The following is a 13577-nucleotide window of genomic DNA, read 5'->3' on the forward strand; positions in this document are numbered from 1 at the left end:
GGTCTCTGCTATTCCACGAAAGGGGACCCTACTAGGATAGGCTCAGGCTGGAGAGAGAAGAATAGCTTCTTACACGACCCCTTCAGTGGCGGGCTTCGAGGAACCTACTTGACTTCTTCGTTCCACTGCATCACCTGGAACTGCTCTCGCCTTTAGGACATTTCTCAGATGGGCCCCTACCCTTTCTAATTTAATGAATTTCCTTAATTTCGTAGTTTTGAAACCAACCCGGTCATCGATCTGGTCAAGTAACCGGATCACGAATCAAATAGATTTACCCGGGTCAATCCAATTTTTTTTTTGAAAAAATCATACAGATTCTCTAACCAATAAGCTTAACAAGTTAATACCATCATTTCCCTGCAGTTTCTTTGTCGTCATTATCGATTGCCACCGCCGTTCACTGATGAAGAAAAAGTTATGGCAACTGTGATCAAATATATTCAGAGAGAGGTGGAAAGGGCATTTTCATTTGTTGCTTATGTGCTCATGGCAAGGAGCCTATGATGAATCACGTGCAGCTGTACTTGCTTGGTTGGCAGAGCTCATGGGGTGGACCAGAAGTTGGGATCCTCTTGCTGAAACCAGGCTCTCGTGATTGTGATAGAGAATAAAACCTGAGAAGCGGAAGCTTTTGAGCCCTTGATTAGTTGCCCATTTTGACCGCCTGTTCTCCATCTACGTGCTTCCATGATCAAATTTCTCTGTTCTAATTCTCCTTGCATTAGGTGATGATCAGCCACTGAGATGCAACTAATTCGTCGAATTGGGCCGCTGGTTGGAGGGGATCAATGACTTTATTTCAATAATTATCACTCAGGCAAAGAAAACAGAGACTGAAAGAAGAAGATTCAAACCTTTTTTTGCAGAGAAACAACAGTGATCAAGAGTCCAGACGTCTTCTGCTCCTCTACTCCTCTGCTTCTCAGCTTTTGTTTTGTTAATTCAAATTGATTTCGTCTTTCATTAATTAGGTTTTCATCTGTCTTCAATTCTGCTTCGTTCTTTTCCAGCATTTTGGCGTCAAAACGACGTCGTTTAATGGCTGCTAAAATAGACCGGGTCTCACCCGGGTTTGACCGGGTCCCGGTCGACCCGCCGGGTCGACCGGGTTCCACCGGGCCAACTCCCAAGCGGGTTTTTACCTCCACCCGGACCGGTCCCAGGCTCGGGTCGGCCAGGTCCCGGGTCAACCTGCCGGGCCGGTCCGGGTTTTAAAACAGTGGGTTTGAGGCTGTTATAAAATAATTTTTTAACCTATAAAAAATTATTTTTTTATATAATGAACAATTTGAACAATAATCTTTTACTTTCTAAATAGATATTGGTTATAAAAAATATCAGGTTTTTTTTTTTTTTTTATAGTAGGTAATTAAAACAAAGTAATAAAAACTATTTTTAATAACCACTAGAATTAATTTTTTATTAATTTTGCTTTCAAAAATCAATGTAAAAGGTGGCTGAAAGGAAGATGTTATACACACTTTTCAAACTTTCTTGTTATGTTTTTCTTTTGTCATTATAGAGCTTAAGTTTAGTGTTAAATACGTACAATGTTGCTTGTAAACAACAACAAAGTTTTGTACCGTACATTTGAGTCACAAATTAGATTTTCTCTTCAATTCAAATTAATAATTCATAATTATATAGTATATTCGAATAATTACCGTACATTATGCATGAATGAATTCAAATATGCAAATTTTACAACGTTGTCTGTCACAATTTAAAAAAATGCTGCTTTGGCAGGGAATCATTTGCAATTTACTTGAACCAAAATTAAGTGTTAGGCCTCCATGCATAATATTGCAAGTTACTTTTCTCAGGTATTTTGATATTTGGACAGGGACAATTTCGTAATGTGAGGTAATTGATTCAGAGTTAATAACAGTTTGAATGGTAAAACAATATCTTTATAAAGAATGGATGTCTTAAGGGAAGCGCATTGCAAGCTAAAGTAGTAATGGCTAAGCTTTATCTTAATAAGCTCTTTCCTAAGCTTGCTTCCTCTCTTGCCGTTCTTCTTCTTCTTTGTCAATTTGGCTATGTAGCCTGTCAATCAACGGATTCCTCTGACAGCCCGCTGTTGCCTGAAGATGAAGGTACACACGCACGATATACTTTTCCATCTACATATATCCTTTTCCTACTATATACATAAAAGGAAGAGAATTTGTTTTCAAGAATATAAACTCAATTAACTGTTTAGACTATAAACTCACTCATGTTTGCAAGAAACTGATCCAAGCTAACAAGAGAAAGAAGAGAGAACAGTACTTGAGCTGGAAGGAAGGGTATTAATTAATCTTTATGACCCAAACAATGAAAAGCCTTATGCTTAAACATTGCTCCGAAGAAGAATGGAATGTTGGGTGTGAGGCTCTGCTCAACTTGGGAAGCTGTGGCGGATAAAAAAATAACCAACCTTACTGCTATTTCTCTCTTCCATTTGCAGCACTCTAGTGCTTCCACAGCCTGGCAGAGAGTTCCGTAGTGCTAGCCTACGTACTGCATATCTTAGATATTTTCTGCTTCTCCATCTTTTCCTATAACTATCAAGTGAAGTGATTGGTTAAGGATGAATTGATTTTTACGAGGATTTTAGTAAGGAAATCTAGATGGATTTATATAGTCAATTGACAATAAATTAGCACTAGTTTTTTTTTTCTTTTTTTTCCTTTTAGTTCGGATTTGAAGCTAGCTAGAGGTAGCTTGAGGTTGTGGAAGCTAAAAATATATGGTTTTGATCATGAAGGTATCAGGTATGCTACCTGTTTTAATCTTGCTAAACAAAATATGTGTTTCTTTGTTGAAAAACGTTTGGCAGCAAAGGCTTTGGATGAATTGATGACCACGTTACGGTGGGATACTTTTCAACAAATCTCACGCTCGTCTTGTGACAATAATTATCGAGGCATCAAATGCAATTGCACTTATGAGAACCGCACAGTTTGTCACGTCACCGGCCTGTAAGTTCCTCATCAACTTCATCCAATTTTCTTTTATTTTTGTAAGGGAAAGCGTCCTCTTTAAAACTCACTGGTTTCTATGTTGACGCCATTTTTGGGAGGTAGAGATCTCTCAAACCGCGAATTAGACGGACGAATCCAAGCTGAAGCCTTGACTAGTCTCGTTTTCCTAGAAGAAATGTGAGTATCATATGACATGTAATGATAATCATTCGAATCAGTATGCTGAGCTCAACTAATTGATAACAATCCTATTACATTAATAACAGTGATTTGTCCAACAATCAACTTTATGGTAGCATCCCTGTCACCGTGGGGAACTTGCCTTCACTCACCTCTCTGTAAGTGATCCAGTACCATGGTTACTTACTACTACTGCGGTTTATTTTCTAAAAGAATCAAGATAAAAGTTCGGCTGCATAATTTAACGGCTTGAAAATGGCCTAATCCCACTGTCATAAAGATGTGCATTGGACTTGTAGGATTGTGAGCAATTGAAGGGCTTGAGCACCTTCATGATAATATTGATTGAAAAACATGCACGTTCAAGCTCTATCCCAAATTTATTTATCATATCAAGAAAATGTATTTAAAACAAGTAAACAATCATCACACACATTCAAAATAGACATAGAAAATTCAAAAGATGAATAAATATTAATAAATAATAATTATAATTAAAAAAATAATATTAATGTTTTAAAATATTTACATTTACAATTAAAAATAATGTTATCACTATAGGTAATTCTACTGCTTAGACTATGGTTGACTAGATAACTGAAATAGTATCTTGGAAGGTATTATCAAGGAAATTCCCAAACTCACAGATCCAAATTATAACAAAATATGAAAATAATATTTTGCATATAGAAAATAGGATCAACTTGTCTATCTTTAATGCAGCATTCTCGTGGGAAAGCACAAAATTAAAGTCTTACAATCCTTAGGTCAATTTTCTATAAACAACCAAAAACTTCAATTAAAGTTATATTTTCATTAATGTATTGTGAATGTCTTCCCATTTCTTATATGCATAGCGATCTTTCCGAAAACTTCCTCAATGACTGTCTGCATAGTTATGTGCAAATTAAGAGCTGCTTAGCTTTTGGATGATATACAATAACTAATTTCAGTTCTTAATATGTCTTCATAAAATTTATATTATTGGTTCTTAGTGAGTAATAATGAACTTATTTGGTAATACATATATATATATATATATATATATGCATAGCGATCTCTCTACAAACTTCCTCAATGGCTCCATACCTTCATCTTTGGGGAATTTATCGTCCCTCCAATATCTGTAAGTATCATGCAATCACAGTCTTTTTAGTATCATATAGTTATAAGTATCATCTTCAATATCAATTAAATTCTTTTCCCATAGCTGATGCAAGTTTTGTGTTCTTATTCTTGTGGGTGTTTATATATATATTTTATTAATATTGACTTTTATTCAGAAACATTCCATTTTCAATTTTTAAATATTCTAATTTTTTTCCTAATCAAGTATTTAGATTTCGTGCTTCAAAACTAAATTTATTATTTCTAATATAGTTAAAAGCAAACTATCCATCATCAATTTTTAAAAAATATTTTTGAAAAAATTTGGAATTTTTTTTTAAATAATATATTTTTTATATTTTTAAATTATTTTAATATATTAATATTAAAAATAAATTTAAAAAAATATTATGTTTATCATCCTCACATTTTCCTATTGTAAGCATTATACCATTGCCTTTTTGGCCTTTCAGCCGCATTTTCTTTTAGTTTGTTTTTTTTTAATCATTGATACTCCTGTTCTCTTTGGATTTCGTTTAACGCGTGCATGTGTCAACAATTGTTTTGGTATTTAATTGCATGTTGATTTCATATGGGAAAGTTTAAGATTGTTGGAAATGATGAAATTAAAACATAGGAAATAAAATTTGATATTTATAATAATTCACAATCTTTTTCCCATGTTTACTGTTTGATACGCCCTGTAAATCTACACTTTGAGCCCTCAAGTTTAAGTATTTTTATATTTGGTCTCTCTTATTTATTGATTTTTTTTCTGGTACCAGACTTCACTTTTTTTACACTTTGATTTTTGGATCTTGATATAAGATTAACTGGAGAGAGTTTCTAAAAAAATATGAACAAGCTCTTGGTGCGTTCCTATTATCAAATTAAATACTTCAATCTTAATGTTTATGATTCCCCCTTCATTGATTTTTGAGAAAGTTTCTTAATTGTTAGGACTACATAATTATATTATAATGGTGAAATTTTGAGTTAAGAGCTCAAATTTACTTCATTATAAGAAGAAGATACTGAATAGACAATTGATAGATTAAACTTGTAGTTGTAATAATTACGATTTTTTAATAGTATTTTTGGTGAAACATTTTCAAGTAAAATTAGCTTTGTTAGAAATGAAAATAAAGGCAAGCTGTTTAGGGACTTATACTTATAAATTTCATGTCAAGGTGTTAATGGTCACAAATATTAACTTCTGAGTTCTGTTTCGTTTTTTTCTCTTATGTAATTAGGATAAAAGCCTTGTTTGACTAATTGCTTAACCGTGTTTATCCTTGTTTGGATATATGTATAGTTATGAGCAAAGAGCTTCTTAGCTTTTGGATCATATATAATAACTAATTTAACCTTTTATTGATTCTGATTTTATCTATTAAGTAATAATGAACTTGTATGGTAATACATATGCATAGCCTTCTCTCGAGAAACCTCCTAAGTGGCTCCATACCTTCATCTTTGAGGAAGTTATCGTCCCTCTATTATCTGTACGTGTTATCCAATCACAGTCTCTTCAGTATCATATAATATGAATTAAATTCTTGTTTCATTACTGATACAAGTCTTGTGATCTTATTCTTGTGGGTGTTTTCAGGAGTTTATCGTATAATATGTTATCAGGTCAAATCCCTAAAGAATTGGGCAACCTCTCTAATCTCCAATCGATGTATAGAAACTCGCTCGCTCGCTCTTTCATTCTCCTTGAATTTCCTTTTAACTTGTTAAGTCAGTTTGGTTTGGTTCTTATCTCTTATTTAATTAGGTACTTGGACTTCAATGAACTCAGTGGTCAGCTTCCACCAGAACTTGGAAGATTGCGATCTCTATATTTTTTGTAAGTTTCAAGAAGAAGAATAATAATAATCATACCACCTTGTAAAACCACGGAAGATAGAAAGAGGAGAAATAAAATAGAAAAAGGGTGGATTACAATCCTTTTGATTTGTTGTTGTAGAGACTTGAGCTCCAACAATTTGAGTGGAGAACTGCCGGGAAATTACGCCAACTTTACTTCGGATCAATTGTTTTTGTTGTAAGTGCAACTCATCATGTTATTTCAACCAACAATCTGTTTAATTATTGTTCCAAGGAAAAGCAACTAACTATGGCTGCAGTAGCGTAGCTGGGAACCGTTTGACTGGTCAAATACCAAGGTTCATTGCGAAGTGGACTGCACTCTATATGCTGTAAGATATTACTTGTACTTTCTGTAATTATACACATTTGAATGTAAGCAATATTAGCTGATTTCTCAATGCTGAATGTCTACCTCCAACCATTTGATCAGAGAAACTGTCGATGATCGATGAATATCATTCAATAATTGGTGTTTTTGTGTACTGATGACAGGTCCCTCTCCGGGAATGATTTTGAAGGAGAGCTTCCTCTTGAACTTCTTCTTAACATGCCATATCTCGGATACTTGTAAGTGCTCTATAATTTTAACCGGGTTGAAATAAATGCATGTTTTTATTCTGGATGGTTTTTCTTCCAGGGCGGTTAGTGATGTAAATAGCTCGGCCGGTTTCCCTTTCCCAAAATATGCAAACATGACGAGAATAAGATACCTGTGAGTTTTTCCTTCTTTGCTTTTCTTTAAAGCTCACACTAGGGGCAAAAGCTCACACTAGGAGCGAAAGCTCACGTGCATAACTAAATTGAGATTTGTAATTAAAAGAAAAAGAAAAAGAATGCCTGAAACTTCCTTAGTACTTAACTTGCACCCTTACCACCTAATCCGTCAATGGATGAGGAGTAAGCCAATGAGCTTATAGCTTAGCTGTCACCAACATCACCTCTTTCTGAGCTTGTTGTAATTTCAAATTGGCAAAGCTAAAGTGTTTTACGTGCTCACGCTACATCGATGGCTCCACCTGATATTTGATTCAAAATCACTAAAAAAATCCAGGTTTACTAATTTTTGTTAGAGATTCAAAAATAAAAAAATTAATTATAATTAAAAAAAATATTAACACCCCAAATACACTCTAATAAACTACTTTTTTTTTATCTAAGTTTGATATATAGTTTAAAGATGTTGCAATTGTTGATTAAGGTTTTAAAAATAGTCTTTCTTATTAATGAAAAAGTCTTTCAAAAAATCTCTTTCTTATCAATAATACATAACAAACAGCTTTTTATAATAACAAAAATATATCTTATATGTAAGTTTGTAATTTTAAATATTAAAAAAAAAACAAATAATATCCGCCGTTTGTCCACTCGCGGCCACCAGTGGCGGCGCTTGGGTTCACTATCCGCCGCGAGAAAAACCAGGAAACAGGGGGTGATCTGGATTGGCTTCTTCCCCTCTTCCCTTCCCTGCCGGCGGTGAGGAACACTGTCACCTGCAACAAGAGAAAAACACAAGCAGTTGTTTTATTTTATTTTTTTCTCAGATCTGGATCTTTCGGGTCTGTTTCTCAATTTTTCTTCCTCTTTCTGGCGGCTGACTGCTCTGAGGTCAGGGCATCTGTGGTCGGATTACAGAGAGGCAGAGGTGGTTGAGTGAAGGAGAGAGAGCTGGGTCTCGGTTTAGCAGAGATGGGGGCGGCTGAAAGAGCAGAGGGGTGGTACTACCGGTGGATCTGGAGGGCCTGGTTCGGGTCTGTGGAGTAGTTCAGTAGGGAAGGTTTGGTGAGGGAGAAGAAGATGGGGACGGCTGTGGCTTGGAGAGGGAGAGGGAGAGCAGCAGCTGGAGGAGGGGAGCGGCCAAGGATGAAGAAAATGATATAGGATATTGCCCCTTACCGTGTGTGTTCGTGTTGTGTGACTTTTATTTATAGATAAAATATTGCTAAGTATCGAACTTATCCCTCAACTTTTTTTCTTTTTAATTTTTATATTTTAATTTTTTTAAAAAAACAAGTAATATCAACGTAAATCCAAAAAAAAAATTATTTAATAAATATTATGTTAAAAATCGAACATGTTCAAAAAAAATTTTAAATTTTAAATTTTTTTAAGATAATATTAAAAATGCTAAAAATAATATAAATATATTAAGATCATATTTTTTAAAGTTTTTATTGTTTTCTTGGTTTTTTTTTGTTTTTTTTAATATTAAATAAAAAATTAGATAGTAACAGCATGAATTCAAATTGAATAATAAAAACCATATACACTTAGAATTATATTTGTCTGGGAGCGTTATTGTTGTAGAATTTGGATTATGACCGGTCTTTTACATAACTATTTTTTTAGGCCTATTTTTCTTTATTTGATCTTGAGTTGTTTTTATGAGCTATTATATGCTGTGAAGACTAGTTGTGTTGGGATTCAGGTTTGAGAATTTAAAAATATATATATATATATATATTACGACTATAGGCATAACAGAATCATGAAGTCACAATATTAATTTATGTATGTGACTCTTAATGATATTCTCAATATTTATGTATGTGACTCTTAATGATAAATCCAAACACCAACTTCTTCAATGGTTTGTGTAGGGTGATAAGGAATTGCTCAATAAGTGGTGAAATCCCCCCCTACATTGGTGATTGGTCATCGTTAAAATACCTGTAAGTTTCATTTCTTCTTTTGTAAAGGATTTGTAGTTCTGTCATGGCTATTTAATTTGTTTAGGCCATGCATTATTCATTAGAAGTGTTGATGATTTTGATTATGTGTTTACAGAATCAATCTTTTTAATGATTAGAAAATTAGGGTCTATATTATTAATCTTTAAAAATCTAATTTTTAATATTTTCCCCTAGCTAGAACACAAAAGGAATATCTTGAAACCTTAATGAGCCAATTTTTAGAGTAAACAAATTGTATGCTGTTGAAAATAGTTCGTCTAAGACTTGATTTGATAGCTTGTTTTTTGATTAATAGTACCACTTCATTATCATTGAAGATTAAAAAGCTTTTAAAAGGATGATCCGATGGCCCTTTTGATTATCAACTTAAATAATTAGAGTCAATTGAATAATCCTGTTGTAAAAAACTTGTATATATAAAACTACTCTCATGTGTGGTTTTATATACTTCGTTCTCATTTTAGAATTTTCCACTTTAAGTGAAAATATCAAGTTGTCAAAAAAAAAAAAATGTCAATAGCGAGCTTGAATATTTTAACCTAAAAACTAAAAACAAATCAAATCAAACTAAACTTTCCATTATTTTTTTTTATGAAATTATTAAAGATAACGATTAATTGCTTTCATTTTTTTGATCCTGCAGAGACTTGAGCTTTAACAACTTATCGGGTGGAATACCAGATTCCATGGAAAACCAGACTTTAAGTAAGATGTATGCAAAAGAACTCGATCGATCCATCTTATAATAAGTTCGTTTTGCCACTCTATTAAAAAACAAGTGATGGTTTTCATATTGGTTTGTTTTGTTCAGGTTTCTCACAGGAAATATGCTTAGTGGCACAGTGCCTCCCTGGCTTCCTCATAAAATTGAGGACAAGGCGTACGTTATGGCTTTGTGCTCTTTGCTCAGATGGGTTGTTTTCCCTTTTGTAGATTGCCTCAATAAAATCTTGATATGTAAACAACAATGTTGCAGGGACTTGTCACATAATGATTTTGATGATGGTACGAAGAAAGGAGAAGGAAAGCTGAACATGTAATAACGGCAACTTCATTTTCTTCTTCCTTTTTTTTCACTTGCAAGAATATTATTGTCTATGAAATCCCAACTTCTAATCATTTTGTATCATGTGCACCCACTGCTTGCATGTTGTTCCTGCTCAAGCAGTCAACCGAACAGGTATGATAATATCCTCCATATGGTGTCATTAATTTAGAACAAATGATCATGAGTTATTTCTTACCAATTTTGTTTGCTATTTCTAGGAATTCTATAAGTGATTTGAAAAATAAATGTCGGGGAAAACCAAAGTGTAAGTTCTATTGAGAAGCTCTATAATTTTGCGTAGAACAGATTTTCTGTTCTGATTATCATTTTTTGCAGACGATTCCTTATATATAAATTGTGGAGGAGCAAACACAGTTTTTGATGGGAAAGAGTTTGAAGGAGACAGTGCAACATTAAATTACTATAACACTACAAAAGGAAATTGGGCTTATTCTTGTTCTGGAGACTTTGGTTCGGAAACTTATGATTCCACCAATTACATAAAAAACGTGGAATGTGGAGATTGTGATCCCAGTGATTCTGCTGCGACACAGTTATACAATTCAAGTCGCCTCTGCCCTCTTTCTCTGACATATTACGGCTTCTGTTTATTCGAAGGAAATTACACTGTCAAGCTTTACTTCGCTGAAACTGTTTACCAAAATGATGAAGATTACTCGATTTTAGGGAAACGTGTTTTTGATGTATATATACAGGTAACCGCTATATTTTTCTGCAGCTTCTTTCAAAAATTTCCATCGTTCAACATCCACTTTTGGATACAGGGGAAGAGAGAACTAACAGACTTCAACATAAAAGAAAACGCCACCGGCACAAATAGGACTCAAAATTTCACAGCACATGTCGTAGATGATCATCTATTGACTATCCACTTTTTCTGGGCTGGAAAAGGATCTTTCCAGGTGCCAGGTTATTCCTATTCAAGTACTGCTGCACTGTCTCTAAATGGACCCCTTGTGGCAGGCATTTCCGTAACTGCAAGTAAGGAATTGCATTCTCTTAATTTTGTTGACCAAAGATTTCTATTACACTTTATCTGGATAAATATTTTTTTCTTATTATCTTCCACTATTTGTATCCAGACTTCAAAGTTGGCACGGGACTATCTCCTTCACAAATTGCAGGGATTACTGCAGGTTCAGTATTTGCTCCTCTACTTCTGCTGGCTTTCATGTGGAAAATGGGCTGGCTGCGGAAAAGCGAGTTGGATGGTACCTCTCCATGCTAATCTAAGATCATTATGCATCACACTACCTTAAGAATTCTTACTTTGATTTTTTCTTCAAATAGAAATAATTATTGAGGTAAAAAGAGATGGAACATATTTCACCCTCAAACAAATAATCGATGCTACTCGAAAATTTAGCCCCAAAATGGAGATTGGCAGGGGACGCTTTGGAATAGTATACAAGGTCAGATTTTCTTTTCTGAAACATTTGTTCCTCAACATGCACTTTTTTCTTTCAGAGTTCTGGTAAATTGATTTCACGTGTATACAGGCTGAATTGCCGAATGAGACAAAATTAGCAGTGAAGAAGATTTCTCCTCAATCAAAGCAACATGGAAAAGATGAATTACAAAGGGAAATCTTCAACCTGAAATCTTTGCATCATGAGAATCTTGTTCAATTGTTTGATGGCTATTCTATTAAAGACCTGCATCTGCTAGTATATGACTACATGCATAAAGGCTCCCTTCACCATGCGTTGTTTGGTAATACTGCCATCACCCGATTTTCATCCTGCTCTTTCGGTTCTCAAGTTTTATCTTAATTTTCACCTAATGCATTGCCTTGTGAAATTCATATAATTGTTGAGAACTAAAACACGTACAGGAGTAATAGAATTCTGTTACTTAATGTTTGTGAGAGCTTCTAATTGTATATTTAAATCTTCTTTTAGTACAAGGATAGTGTACTTGCAAATATCAATAACTTAATATCAATAATCTTGATTTGTAGAACCAAATTCCACGACAAAACTTGATTGGAAAGCTAGATTTGATATCTCTCTGGGAATAGCAAGAGGTTTGAAGTATTTACATGAAGAGAAAAGGTTCAAGATTGTTCATGGAAACATAAAACCTAGTAATATTTTGCTTGATAACTCTCTTACGGCCAAGTTGGCAGACTTTGGATTGGCAACGCTTTGTGATGAGGAAGATCCATTTATGACCATCAAAGCAAAAGGGTCGCGGTAAGTATTATGATCATTGGTTAACAACTACTTTCATTTTTTAAATTAAGAGCTAACCAATAAATAATCTCTTATTGCAGAGTTTACATGGCACCTGAGTATTCAATGGGAAAAGCAATAACTGTTAAAGCTGATGTTTACAGTTTCGGAATTGTCCTACTCGAAACAGTTAGCGGGAAAGTTAGTGCAGATTACACACCAAACCAAGAAGCTGAGTTTCTTCTGGATAAAGTTAGTTCAGATCTTACAGGATAAACCCTTTTAGTTTTTTTTTTCCGTAGTTACTATGAAACTCAACATCAAATGACTTGATATATATGTTACATTCAACTCATAAAAAAGCAAAAGCTAATATTTAGAGATATACCAAGAAGAAATTTAGAATTAAAAAAATATTATTATTTGATATATATGTTATATTCATCTCATATGAAGTTTATATAGTATATAACAAGACACATAAGTAAATAAAATAAAATAAATTATAGAAAATATAGTTGATTGTCTCTTTTAATTGGATAATTGAAATAATTTCTTGATTAATTACTTAGAGTAATTTAATTCCTTGATTTTTTTTATTGATTAGAAAATAATTAGGAATATTTACTTGATTATTTCCTTAATACTCAAAGCTAAGCCAATCTTGCTTTGTAATTGCAGGCTGGTGTTTTGCACGATAAGGGAAGAATCCTTGACTTGGTGGACAAGAAATTAGCATCTAGTTACGACAGGAAGCAGGCTCTCACTGTTTTGCTGTTAGCAATGAAGTGTGTTAATCTGTCTCCTACTCTCAGGCCTAAAATGTCCGAAGTCGTCAATGTACTTGAAGGTAAGAAAAGAATTGATGAGATTTTCGAAGGTGATATTCCATCAGCAAATATTGGAGGACTGCGCGGTGTGTGTTCCAATGTGTTGGAAATAGAACCAATTTCTTAGATAATTGGTAATGTTAAGTTTGATGATGAAAAACTTCTGCCTCTTGTTTATTTTGTAATTACTTGGGTCTAATTATGTGGTGGTGACAAGAGAACATTGATGTGTGCGTGAGAGACTCCATGAGAAAATATGTGTGTTTGCTTTGTCTGCTATGATTTATTTATGTTGTATCGACTGCTGGTAATTTCGTGAATTGAATAAGATTATCATTTGCCATCCTTTATATATAGCCTATATAAAGGATAATTTTATGATATTATCTACTTTACAAACTCATAGATTTATCTAAGCTTTTTCTAGCTATGTGCATGCTTTGCTACTTCATTTCCTTCCCTTATGGAGAAATTGCTAACCAGAATGACGCAAATTATCCTAATTTGAAAAGCTCATTTAGAGGTGCCCCTTGTGGGTAGGTAGTTTGATGTTGGAGGATTTTTAGGGATAAAAAATTGCTTTCTTAGTTATTTTTATTTTTATTTAATTTAAAAAATTATTTTTATTTTTATTTAATATATTTTTTTCTATTTCGTTTAGGAATTATTGAGTTTATGAA

General features: G+C 33.6%; 2 protein-coding genes across 3 annotated transcripts; both read left to right on the top strand.

Annotated features, from left to right (window-relative positions):
- Positions 1-1936: 1936 nt before the first annotated feature.
- On the top strand, positions 1937-10351 carry LOC18106040 (LRR receptor-like serine/threonine-protein kinase GSO1). Of its 2 annotated transcripts, XM_052456035.1 has the most exons (18): positions 1937-2102; positions 2828-2969; positions 3075-3149; positions 3239-3310; positions 4207-4278; positions 5693-5764; positions 5872-5943; positions 6040-6111; positions 6232-6309; positions 6392-6463; positions 6627-6701; positions 6772-6846; positions 8732-8803; positions 9468-9536; positions 9636-9704; positions 9801-9860; positions 9993-10137; positions 10209-10351. In XM_052456035.1, exons 1-17 carry the CDS (start codon positions 1964-1966, stop codon positions 10039-10041), a joined length of 1335 nt encoding a protein of 444 aa, XP_052311995.1. In that variant the 5' UTR covers positions 1937-1963; the 3' UTR covers positions 10042-10137; positions 10209-10351. The 2 variants fall into 2 exon arrangements, with proteins under 2 accessions (XP_052311995.1, XP_024465448.1); XM_024609680.2 differs by lacking the exons at positions 9993-10137; positions 10209-10351 and having other exon boundaries at positions 9801-9984.
- LOC18106039 (probable LRR receptor-like serine/threonine-protein kinase At1g53440) lies at positions 10053-13247 on the top strand. The gene is made up of 9 exons (XM_024609678.2): positions 10053-10137; positions 10209-10588; positions 10658-10874; positions 10976-11104; positions 11184-11305; positions 11393-11606; positions 11854-12088; positions 12169-12319; positions 12749-13247. The coding sequence occupies exons 1-9, from the start codon at positions 10053-10055 to the stop codon at positions 13022-13024; spliced, it is 1809 nt and encodes a 602-aa protein (XP_024465446.2). The 3' UTR covers positions 13025-13247.
- Positions 13248-13577: the final 330 nt, after the last annotated feature.

This window comes from Populus trichocarpa, chromosome 10 (assembly GCF_000002775.5).
Source record: "Populus trichocarpa isolate Nisqually-1 chromosome 10, P.trichocarpa_v4.1, whole genome shotgun sequence".
NCBI classification, from domain to species: Eukaryota; Viridiplantae; Streptophyta; class Magnoliopsida; order Malpighiales; family Salicaceae; genus Populus; species Populus trichocarpa.